General features: G+C 42.2%; 1 protein-coding gene across 1 annotated transcript in view; it reads right to left on the bottom strand.

Moving 5' to 3' along the window:
- Positions 1-9,148: 9,148 nt before the first annotated feature.
- GPHB5 (glycoprotein hormone subunit beta 5) overlaps positions 9,149-12,644 on the bottom strand; it is a 4,932-nt gene continuing 1,436 nt past the window's right edge. Inside the window, exon 2 of the mRNA XM_007460071.1 lies at positions 9,149-9,337. Within this exon, the coding sequence (XP_007460133.1) occupies positions 9,149-9,337 (189 nt within the window). The remainder of the gene's footprint in view (positions 9,338-12,644) is intronic.

The raw sequence follows: 12,644 nt of genomic DNA, 5'->3' as shown, positions 1-12,644 counted from the left end.
ATAAAGAAGATGTGGCACATATATACAATGGAATATTACTCAGCCATAAAAAGAAACGAAATTGAGCTATTTGTAATGAGGTGGATAGACCTAGAGTCTGTCATACAGAGTGAAGTAAGTCAGAAAGAGAAAGACAAATACCGTATGCTAACACATATATATGGAATTTAAGGGGAAAAAATGTCATGAAGAACCTAGGGGTAAGACAGGAATAAAGACACAGTCCTACTAGAGAATGGACTTGAGGATATGGGGAGGGGGAAGGGTAAGCTGTGACAAAGCGAGAGAGAGACATGGACATATATACACTACCAAACGTAAGGTAGATAGCTAGTGGGAAGCAGCCACATAGCACAGGGAGATCAGCTCGGTGCTTTGTGACCGCCTGGAGGGGTGGGATAGGGAGGGTGGGAGGGAGGGAGACAAAGAGGGAAGAGTTATGGAAACATGTGTATATGTATGGCTGATTCGCTTCGTTATGGAGCAGAAACTAACACATCATTGTAAAGCAATTATACTCCAATAAAGATTTTAAAAAATGGCCAAGAAATTAAACTCTAAGTGTAAAAAAAAACCAAAAAAGCATCATGTACCACAGTGTTCATTACAGCTCTATTTACCATAGCCAGGACATGGAAGCAACCTAAATGTCCATCGACAGATGAATGGATAAAGAAGATGCGGCACCTATATACAACAGAATATTACTCAACCATAAAAAGAAATGAAATTGAGTTATTTGTAGTGAGGTGGGTGGACCTAGAGTCTGTCATACAGAGTGAAGTAAGTCAGAAAGAGAAAAATAAATACTATATGCTAACATATATATTTGGAATCTAAAAGAAAAAAAAGTGGTTCTGAAGAACCTAGGGGCAGGATAGGAATAAAGATCCAGATGTAGAGAATGGACTTGAGGACACAGGGAGGGGGAAGGGTAAGCTGGGATGAAGTGAGAGCATGGCATGGACTTATATATACTACCAAATGTAAAATAGCTAGTGGGAAACAGCTGCATAGCTCACGGATATCTGTTCGGTGCTTTGTGACCACCTACAGGGGTGGGATAGGGAGGGTGGGAGGGAGACACAAGAGGGAGGAGATAAGGGGATGTATGTATATGTATAACTGATTCACTTTGTTATACAGCAGAAACTAATACAACATTGTAAAGCAATTATACTACAATCAAGATGTTAAAAAATAAATTAATTAAAATTTTAAAATGAAATAAGAAAGATTTATATCATGTAATGTAAACAAAATGAAGATAAAACAAATTTCTGAGGCATAAAATTTTTAGTAAAGCTTTGTTGTTCATTGCTTAAGACAATATTCTAGACAGTGCTCTAGAGGCCAGAGTAAGGAATGACTATAGCTTGTCCTCTACAAAGGGCATCTCCCAGATTTATATCTTTATTGCCCTAAGCACAGACCAGAGTTGTTATCACTTACTCAACGTATTTTTTACTAAACATTACAGGGGACCATGCTTTGTTCACCCCACCCATACCCCACCTTGTGTACAAGAGCCCTTTAAAGATTGAAAAGTGTACACATACACACACACACACACACACACACACACACACACACGCTTAAGCTTATTATCTTATTCAAATTCCATTGTTGCTGCAGAAGTTCTGAAGGAAATCATACCTACTTTCAGACAAAGAAAGAAAGAGCACAAGGAGTACCACTTATTTTGTACCTACAAATGGGCTACTAATTTTTTAGCTAGGGTATCAGTGATTCCGTCCCAGAATAAGAACCTGATATCATTGTGCAGGTACCGTCACTAAGGGACCACTTCCTCTGAGAAGGACAACCTTCTGCCCCCTACAGCTCTGACTCTGGTCCTGTCAGTCAGCTGTTCCTTCATGATCGAGGCTGCAGGAAAACATTTGGGTCCCAAGATATCCTTAAATTGGGTACGGCTTTTAAAGTGGGACAGCTTTTACATCTGGGAGCAGCTTGGCTACCCAAAGTGGCTAGCATTCTTGGAAGAATTTAGTCAAATCCAAAAACAGAGTTACCAAAAATGATTTTCATTATGGCAAATATACCGCTTACTTCTTGGTCATAACCACCAGTGCAAGGTGCCAAAAATTGCTTCTTACCCCAGGGACTGCACGTCCTCCTGGAGCCCTGCACCTCCACCCATTCACTCCCTTCCCCAGGCTGCAAAGTAAAGCCTATTTTTTCTTCTTCATAAGAAACTAATAGGACAGGAAAATTGGCATCAACAATTGATGTCTCTTTAAGAATCCATTTACTTATCATTTTTAAATGTTTGATTCCCAGTCCCTTTATTGCAACAGTAAAACAAAATCCCAGTCCAAGAAATCAGAAAGCCCTCTACTGAATTAAGCACACTGAAATAATCAAATGCCAAAGAAGAGAAGCCCCCTGATCAGAGCCCACTTACGTCTACTCCACTGATCTGCAACTTGCAGCATAGAGACAGGCATGGGGGAAATTATGGTACATTAGTTCCTTTTGGTTTGTCCAGAAGGTGGCTCAGATTTTGTTCATGCTGAAATTTGCCACCAGTTTCAACTGGACTTTCTCATTAACTAGTGCTTATGTTTCAATGGGGAGATTATCAGCATTAGCTTCCTAAGCTTGTTCTAACAGGAGCCAAAAGCTGAGCAAAATCTTCCTCTTAAAGACAACATATTTTTAAATGCTGGATGTCTTAATTCCACTCAGTAAAATTGGTCCCCCCAAATATTTTAATTTTGATATGCAGATGCCAAGAGGATAATGGAAGATGGAGGCTCAGAACAGCCTAGAAGCTTAGATCACCTTCCTTTGAGGATGCACCTCTCCATATCTTGATAATCTCTGCATGAGCAACAGAGTGAGACCAAGAAAGTGTGATCTGTTCATGCATTTCCTGTGGAAAGAACTTGCAAACTCACAGGATTAAATTTCTATTTTAAGTGCATAATTCTGCATGTGTACTTCAGAGAGATAATGACTAATAATAATTCATCAATATCCTTTATTGTGTATATAGAAAGTTTAAGTGAATAAATGCTCTTTCAAGTGATTTTAAGTTGTATAATATTATTTGTGACTCAGGGATATTTATATTTATCCCTTGCTGGTAATCATATCTTCAGCATCACCAAAAAAATAAAAATTACCATTCTCATCTTGGTAATATTGATATTCTTTGTTGAAGCAAAATGTTTTTTCTCTTTTGGGGAAGGTTGTGTGCGTGTGTGTGTGTGTGTGTGTGTGTGTGTGTGTGTGTGTATTTGATTGATTGTTTGTTTGTTTGGGAGAGGTTGTATTTGGGGTTTGAATGACTTTCCAGAAGCCCCAATGGCCCACACTCAAGGTCAAAGCATATAATTGATCTTGTGTATCAGGAAGCTTTTTTTTTTAACTCAATTATTCAATATGCTAAAGAAAGACAGCCAGAGGAACTCAGAGCCAAAATTAAAGCCAAAGAGCTTAGGAACTGTTTGCTTTTCTCCTGCTAATGAGGACCTAGAGACTCCAATAGTCCCTCTAAATTCCTTAACATTGGAACAAGTCTCTGCTTACACTACTGGTTACAGTGCTGTACACCTGCCCTCTTTTTCTCATCCTTTCCCTATTTCTTCTTCCTGTTGTTAGACATCACCTCCTCAGAGGTCTTTAGCACCCCCTTCAGATACTCCAGGATCACAACAACCAACCACTGAGCCTTTTAGATCTCCCTGTACACAATTCCAAGCAACCCTGTTCATTAAAACAAAGTGAGATCATTGTAAAAGAAATGCCAGAAGATTCATCTTGCCAATAAGGACCGAATTCTTCTAATGCAGTAAACTGTTTCTCTAGTAGAAATTTTCAACAGAAAATAAAATTTTCAGAATTTGCTAAAGAATCCTTTTAAAGTTACTTCTTAATAATTTGCTTTAATATTTTGAAGAAAATAAAACCCAAAAAAGGATAAGGTACATATTATTTTTAAGATAATGTCTCCTGGCTCGGAGCACAACTACCGAGCCTGTGCTCTAGAGCCCATAAGCCACAACTACTGAAGCCTGCACGCTCTAGGGCCTGTGCTCTGCAACAAGAGAAGCCACCACAATGAGAAGCACGCGCACCGCAACAAAGAGTAGCCTCCACTCGCCACAACTAGAGAAAGCCTGTGCATAGCAGTGAAGACCTAATGCAGCCAAAACTAAATAAAATAAATAAATTTATTTTAAAAAAACAAAGAGGGAGGGAGACGCAAGAGGGAAGGGATATGGGAACATATGTATATGTATAACTGATTCACTTTGTTATAAAGCAGAAACTAACACACCATTGTAAAGCACTTATACCCCAGTAAAGATGTTAAAAAAAAAAAAAGAAAGAAAGAAAATGTCTCCCGAATGAAAAAAACAATCAGTCCTCTTGGAAAACTTGATGAAATGCAATTTGTTTTCATCAATGCCACATTATTTTCGATTAGATATACAGTTTATTTACTATCTGAGAAATGCTTTTTAGTATACTTAAAACCTACTAATTTGAACAGTTCTTTGAGTCACTTCAGCAGAATTTGGTGCTTTTCTGGTGGCTCATTCATTTCCTAATCAGTGGAAGAAGGAAAGCATGAATTCAATCAGTGGAACTAATAAGCCCAGAGGTAGAATGAGCAGTGAGCATTTACATTCTCCATTGAAAAATGCTCTTATGAAAAAAAAAAAGCTAGGAAATTCTCCTTCTTTTTACCTTTTGTTAATTGCAAAATAAACATATTTCCAAGAGTAAGGAGTTGCTGAGAGTTGGTTTTATCTAGAGCTCCCCCAATAGGCACTGGACCACCATCCCTCTGCCAGTGTCCACATTGCCTGGGAGATGAGAGCATACAGCCTTCATCTCCACAGCAGTCTCTTTGAATTTCCCTTTGAGGCTCTGCTCCTTTTCTCCCTCAGTCTCTCCTGTTATAAGCTTTAGCAAAGCACTATCTTGCTAGAGGTTATAAAGGAAACCAGAGAAAAATTACAATCTCCATAAAACAACCTGAGCTTGCACTGAGCTTCCTCCAGAAGAGACTGCACACATGCTTATCAATGGTAAGAGACGGTCCAACATCAGTAAACTCAAAGTCTTCTCCAGGCAGGAACAACGTGGAAGGAACACTCCAAAAAGCCATCATGCTCCAATGGAAAGAATTTAGTTCTGGCTCAGAGAAACCTGGCATGTGCTGCCAATCAGCTCTCTGATCTTGGACAGGTTACTTGACCTCTCTGAGCTTTGGTTTCATCGTCTGTAAAATGGTGACGGTAAAATGGCAATTACAATGCCTGTGAGCATGGTTGACACAGAATTACAAAGAATTAATATAAAGGGTTCTGCTTATAGTAAGAAATCCATAAATGGTAGCAATATTTATATCTTACTTCCCAAACACAGTGCCTTGCACAAAACTTTAGTTCATAAATATTCGTGGAAGTGAGGGAGGGAGAAAAAGAGAATGGCAGAGGAGAAGACGGGAAGAGAGAGATTTGAAAAAGATTCAAGTTTATCAGTGACAGACATTTCCCCCTTTTCATTAGTAACGTTTCTGATTGTAATAAATACTTAATGTAGAAGTCGTCTTAGCCAGCACCACAGATCCTGCGGACTAGAGCCCTCCAGCCGCTTTTGCAGCTTTTCCGCCTGTTACGGCAACTACGTTCACCTTGCCTCTGACAGCTACATGGTACCACCAGGTCTCTGCTATTCCAGACCCCTCTCACCTCTGCTGATACCAGGAAGCCCGGTCCATGGCAGTTCCTCCTGCCATCAACCCAGTCGACAAAGGACAGCCACTATCGAGCTTTTCTGTGATGCAGAAGTCCTTCACTTGTGCATTCCTCATGGCTTTAGAGAGGGGAATATCCAATGAACTCTCCAGGTGAAGACAGCAGGCCCCCTTCTCTGAGCCTTTAGTCCTCAAATACTCTGCCAGGACAGTCTGGCGTCTTCTCTTCGTTCATGTAAGCCACCATTTCCTCCAAGCTTTAGGGAGACATCCCAACAGCAAACTGGAACGAGATCCAGCTTCCCTTATGAAGATGCTAAATCCTGAGTCATGAGAGAATGCCCCAATAAACTCTTCTTATCTGGGCTTATATTCTGCCACCCTCCTCCTCATCCCATCTGACACCCTTAAGATCCGTTCCCAAGCGCATTTCCCGGATCGATGTCTGCATTAGTCAAGTCCCGAGTTTCCTTCAATGGAAAATCTCATTCCTCCCACCACAGGGAAAGTCATTCCCCAGCTGGGTCATCCAGAGACTTGACCCTAACTATCCATGTAGAATAAATGAGGGGTTGCAGATGGTATTTGAGGAGGGCAAGTTCTCATCATGTAAAGCAGTCTCCTCAGATGGGGCCTCAGCCTAGTCTCCAGGCACCGTAGGCTGGCCTCCTCTAGGAGGAAGGAGCGGGCCCCTTCAGCAAGGGAACCTCAAGCTCATCTAGGGGCTGTCCCCGTTGCAGGTCTCTGTGTCCCACTCCCTCCCTATGAGGACGTTAAGTATAGGAGACTGCCAGGGTGATGGATTCAGCCTTTTTGATGATTCACCTGCTCTTCCCATTAGGTCTGAGGCCTGAATTTCAGCACAGTCTGCCCTCCAGCTTCAGGAGAAGAGACTCTTCGAGCGAGGCTTTCATTTGAAGCCTCATTGCCCTTTCACTCCGGGCAATCAAAGCCCTGAGTGCTTTGATTGCACTCAACAACCAATTAATCCACAGTCCTGATAATTACCATTGTTCCCACATCTCTCAAATGCTGTCAATATTGTATTAGCCAGCACATATCTTTCCACGTGTAGCCCATCCCGATTCATCTCAGAGGAGTCTTACTGAGTAATTGTGATGCTGCAGGATTTATGCCTCTCGTGGCCAACACGACTGCCTATGGCATTCCCGCTAAGCTTCCCAAAAGATACCTAGGGGTGATTTTATCCATTGGCCCCCTTAGATCCACTCTTCTCCTACCTGCTTCCCAGGCTGCCAATATTTACGAGCTGAACCAATGGGCTCCCTTACCCTCTGCCTTCCCATTTGCTGCGGCAGAAGATCAGGGCGTGGGAGCAGAGTGAGGCTGAAGTATTTGCCTCCTCCTCCCTCCTTCCCAGGCCTCACACTGGTAATGGCTGCACCCTCCTACGTAAAGCCACAGCCCCTGTCAGGCATTCCTCTCCTACAGTTGTCTTTGGGGCCTGATCCTCACTTCTTCCTGGTCCTTCGGCCTAGGTTACCCATTGCTTCAAACAAGTGTTTAGGAGTGTTTCACCACCCCCTTGTGGGTTTCCTTCACTCTGTCTTCACATTTGTAAATAGTCTCTTCATTGAATTCTCCTCAATATGCAACCGCAGTATATCATTTGTTTCCCACCAGGAACCTTAGGATGCTACAGTCATCTTTTCTCAAATTCTGGCAAGCCCTTCCTGCTTCTGCTTTTTTCCCTAAGTTTCTTTAAGAAGCAGCTTTTTCTCCCAGAAACTCCTGAGGGAAGTTCTTAGGGGTGGGTTGAAAACACCTGAGTGGTGCCATCCAGTATTATCCTTAATCCCCGTTCTCCACCCCAGCAGAGACCCCAAGGCACTCAAGTACTTTTCATGTTAGAGCGGCTCTCTTGCCTGCCAACAGATCTGCACTGAAGGCTGGGATGGATTTTGCTCTTGTCCTTTGTTCCTGGTCGTCCACCTCAGCATCCCAGTCCTGGACCATCAATCCTAACATTTGCTTTACAGTTTTCATGGGGACTCATTGATTCCTCATTCAAGGAGGACCCCCTGGTTCCTAGTGACGAAATGCCAGGGATGTGAATACAGATTGAGCCACCTTTGGGACTCATGGTACCCAGTCATCTGTCCGTGTCCCTTACTAAAAATGACAACCTAAATTAATGTGCAAGTAAAAATAACCTCGCAGTTCATTTTAAGTGTGCTTGTTGTTGTTATTCCAAGGGTCTTAAAGATGAAAAAGACTTTCTTGAAAGTTTTCATGAATTCAAAAGACAGAGGACATGCTTTATTGGCATTAATACAGATTTTCCTGGCATAATGTGAAAAAGGAACAAGGTTCATTTCAACCCCAAAAATGTCAGAATTAAAGACACCTGTGTAACAGAGTTTTTTTTGTTTGTTTTTTTTTTTTTTTTTTTTTTTTTTTTTTTTTTTAAGTCACAGAGAATCAGCTGCTGTAAGATTTTAGAGAGGGCAAGAGCTAGACAATCACAGACTTTTTCCTCTGAGTCAGCAGTACACTTTTACCCCTACAAACATGTAAAACTTTTGAGTTTAAAAAATTACAATTTAAATTTAAAATATGCCTAGTTGGAAAGAATAATTGTGATTGATCATTTGGGGCATGGCTTTGGGAGAGCATCACATGAGTCTAAAAACATGAGTTTAGTATCATAAGTTTTTTTTTTTAAGTGTATATGACAGCTCTGATTACATTTTTTTTTCTGAGTTTTTTAATTCACAAAGGGGTCTCTTTATAAGGATCTTAAAGGAACTTTGGGAATTTTGCTTGGGAAAAGAATCACCCAAATCCAGACACCTTTCAGTTTGAGCCTCTATCGTCCTCCCTTTTTTAATCTGAGCAGTCTCTATCTCTTGTGTCGGTAATTGCTCAGTTAAAAGGAAAAGAAAGTATTTTCTCTAAGGGAGCTTGCAACTGGATTTTCTTGGAGGCCATAAGGACTAAAACATTGGTTTTATTAATTTCTGGCGCTTTAATCATAAATCCAGTTGGAGACCCGTCATTACATAAGACATGAGAATGTAAAGTCTTTCTAGGCCCGTTTCCTAATTATGCCCAATGCATTTAAAATATTGGCTTATTAAAAATCCAAATTGGAGGAGGGTTGTGATACATGAGTTATGTTCTGAGATTCAAGGTAAAGAAAAATTAATTTGCAGTGTGTGGACCAGAGAAATTATTTTAGCGAAGGCACAAATGTTGCTTTGCATTTTTAGCATAAGTATGCTGCCTCGGCCTTGCGCCTGAGGGCGGGTCAGGGAGACAGGTAACCTCCTCCACATGTAGGGTCGAAATTAAACAGTCCTTGAGTGCAGGGGGTATAGCTGCTTGTGCTGCCCGTGCAGGTGGGTCCGTGAGGCCGCAGGCCGCCAGCTGTGTTCTGAGGGTCGCCCAGCTTCAGATGGTCTCACACTCCGTGGTGGCAGTGGAGCAGGCCCCACAGTCACAGCGGACAGCCACGGGGTAGGTGTAGAAGGGGTCGACTCCCGGGGCACAGTTGGGCAGCTTGACCGTCACCTGTTTGGTCTCATTGTAGGTACAGACTCGATGATGGGCTTCAATGTAGGGGGGTTCCAGAATGGGCTTCTGTCCCCACAGGTAGAAAACAGAAAACCCATTAGAACATAGCATCGTGTTTCATTTTCTTGACCATTTATCACTATCAGAGACTAGCTTGTTATTCATTTCTTTACTTGTTAATATGTTTCCTCCCAGTAGAAAGCAAATTCCTGAAAGCAGGAAGGTGGTTTTGTTCACTCACATATCCTGAACTGCCAGAAGAGCCCATGGCACAGAGTAGGTACTAAATAAATACTTAGCAAATGAATAGTCTTGATCATTGCAGAAGCCTTCTAACTGGTCCCCTCACTTCTTCTTTTACCCCCTATAGTCTATTTATGACAGGGCAGCCCCAAGAGATCCTTTTAAAATGTAAGATCCTATCTCCCCTCTGCTCAAAGCCTCTATGATTCCCTATCTCATTGGGAGCAAAAGTCAAAGATCTTACAATCACCCTCAAGACCCTACATCATCTTCCCTGCACCTTCACCTCTGACATGTCCCCAGTGACCCCGTCTTGCTGGCTTCCTCACTCTGCTGGAGCTGCAATAGTCTCCTGCTTTTTCCCCACACCCACCAGGAACGGTGCCACCCCAGGACCTTTGCCCTTGCTAGTCCCTCTGCCTGGAACTCTCTTCTCCCTTGTGATTCAATCTTTCTTCAAACTTAGGTTTTTGTTCAGACGTCACCCTCCCAGGAAGGCCTTTCCTGACCGTCCTATTTAAAGTTGCCGTTTCCCCTCCCACGCTGCCACTTCCTCTCCCTCTTCCTGCTTTATTTTTCTCCGTAGCACTTGTCAACACCCTGTGACATATTATGCATTTTATTTAGTTGTGTTGCATTTTTCCCACTCTAGAAAGAAAACTGCATTAAGACAAGGAGTTTTGCCCGTTTTACTCACTGCTGTGCCTCTACTCCCTAGAGGTACCTGGCACCCTAGAGGTTCTCAACAACTATTTGTTGAATCAGTGAAAGAAAACAGAGCAAGGCAGGCTCCTGAATGCCCTGTGCGCTGGTTCTGATAACCGAGGGATTCCCTTCCTTCTTTCACCTTTTAGAAATCGTGCATGCAAAGTTCATTTGGATAAACAGAGCATATAGATCAGGACACCAGCACAAAGTAGTAGTTAAAATCTCAAACCCTGCAGTCAGAGCCACTGAGCTTGAATCCCTGTTCTGCCACTTGCTGGAGACCTTGGAAAATCCACTTAACTTCTTGAAGCCTCAGATTCCTCAACTGTAAAACAAAATACCTACCTCCCAGCCTTGTTGTGGAGATAAGGTAAGATGGTGTATGTAACACCTGCCGAGCGCCAAGTAAGTGTTCAGTAAATGTAATCTATTGTTCTTATCAGAGCAATTATAAGAGTAAGGAAGTATTCAATAATAATAAAAATAGCAACCAACAAGCTTTCAGAGAACAACAGCTTCACTTGTCCTGGGCAAATGAAATATGTTTAATGGAGGCCCAGGATGAAGTTCTTACATGCATCTCATGGAAATAATGGCTTTGCCTCTGTCAAGGACCCTGTGGAAGTGTTGAACTCAATATGCACTCTTCCTCCTATTTCTCAGGTAACATTTCACTTTCTCAGTTCACTTCATGTCCTGTTACCCTCAGTAATCTGGAATCCCAGGCAGCATTGCCAGCTAAAATACAGGATGCCCAGTAAAATTTGAATATCAAATAAACAACTATTTTTTTTAGTATAAGTATGTCCCAAATACTGCATGGGACAGACTTATATCAAAAAGAAAAAAAAAAACAGTTGTTTATGTGACATTTAAATTTAAGTGGCATCCTGGCTTGGTTTGGTTGGGTTTTTTGCTAACTCTGGTAACCCTAAACCCAGACCAGGAACAAAGGCTATTTTCAGCAATAGTTCCACCTTCAAAGTAAGTCCAGCCACTTTGTCGTCGTGAACACCCTTATTTTCAGACAGGCTTCCCAGTTAAATTACCAAAAATAAGTGCTTTGTATCTCAGAAACTTTCAGATTGTGGGGAAACTAAATCTCATTCTTTTATTTATTTTCTAGATGTAACCTCCCTTTTCAGAGTACAGTAAAGGCATAAATAAAAGCTGGCTGACATTAAGGAGAATCTCGCTCTTTCACAGTCTCAGTGCTTCCATTTCTCCAGTGAGAGCAGAGTCCCTAACCTCCTGCGGGTGACCATTACCCAATGAAAGCTGTTCACTGATTTATAAGGGCAAGAGAAGATGGGCTGAATTAAGGGGAAATGGTAACTTGAGATTTTGGGCCACAGAGAGCTCCAAATAGCCTGACACAGCTGTGAGCACGGGAAGGCACTGCCAGACCACGCCCTGAATACAAGAAAGTTTCCCGCATAAGTCTGATGTCATGTGACAGCCACATTATCTGCAACAACCAAATTTTCATCTCACTGTTAGGTCTCAAGCCCCCAAATGATGGGAAAAAATGAAGCGAACTTGGTGGGGTCATTTCATTTAAGTTAGAGGTTTCATCACCATAATCCAATTCCAATCACGGGGCCATAATTTTATCCAAGTGACAGCAGGTTGCTCTCTGAGTCCCTAATAGAAGGATACTTTTCCTAATGGCAGTGTCTTCTCATGGCGCTTGTGGGCTTCTAAGTTGGCTCAGTTAGGCAAGAGGATGTATGACTCCAGGAGGGGATCCATCCCTTACAGTTCAACATTTATCGAATGCCTTGTTTGTACATGTCATTTGACAAGAGCTGTGAAAGGCACAAGAATGAACCTCTACCCTTGAAAAACTTAAAACCTACTGTGGGGAGTGGGGAGGAAGTAAGACAAAAAGTAGACGATGGCCATGGGCTGAGCAGAGAGTCAGAAAAGGCTTAGAGGAGTGGGCACTGGAGACAGGCACCGAGGAATAAACACAAGCAGGAATATGAAAAAAGGACCAAAAGTATGATTTCATGAGGAGCTTTGAATAAAACCTTTAAAATCCAGTCTCTTCGCAGACATAGAGAATGGACTTGAGGACACGGGGAGGGGGAAGGGTAAGCTGGGACGAAGTGAGAGAGTAGCATGGACATATATACACTCTCAAATGAAAAATAGATAGCTAGTGGGAAGCAGCCGCATAGCACGGGGAGATCAGCTCGGGCGCTTTGTGACCACCTAGAAGGGTGGGACAGGGAGGGTGGGAGGGAGACACGAGAGGGAGGGGATATGGGGGTATACATATGCATATAGCTGATTCACTTTGTTATACAGCAGAAACTAACACATCATTGTAAAACAACTATACTCCAATAAAGATGTTTAAAAAAAACAAAGAGGGCTTCCCTGGTGGCGCAGTGGTTGAGGGTCCGCCTGCCGATGC

Source organism: Lipotes vexillifer, unplaced genomic scaffold (genome assembly GCF_000442215.2).
Source record: "Lipotes vexillifer unplaced genomic scaffold, Lipotes_vexillifer_v1.1 scaffold672, whole genome shotgun sequence".
Classification (NCBI taxonomy): Eukaryota; Metazoa; Chordata; class Mammalia; order Artiodactyla; family Lipotidae; genus Lipotes; species Lipotes vexillifer.
This window is presented reverse-complemented; position numbering and strand designations above follow the sequence as displayed.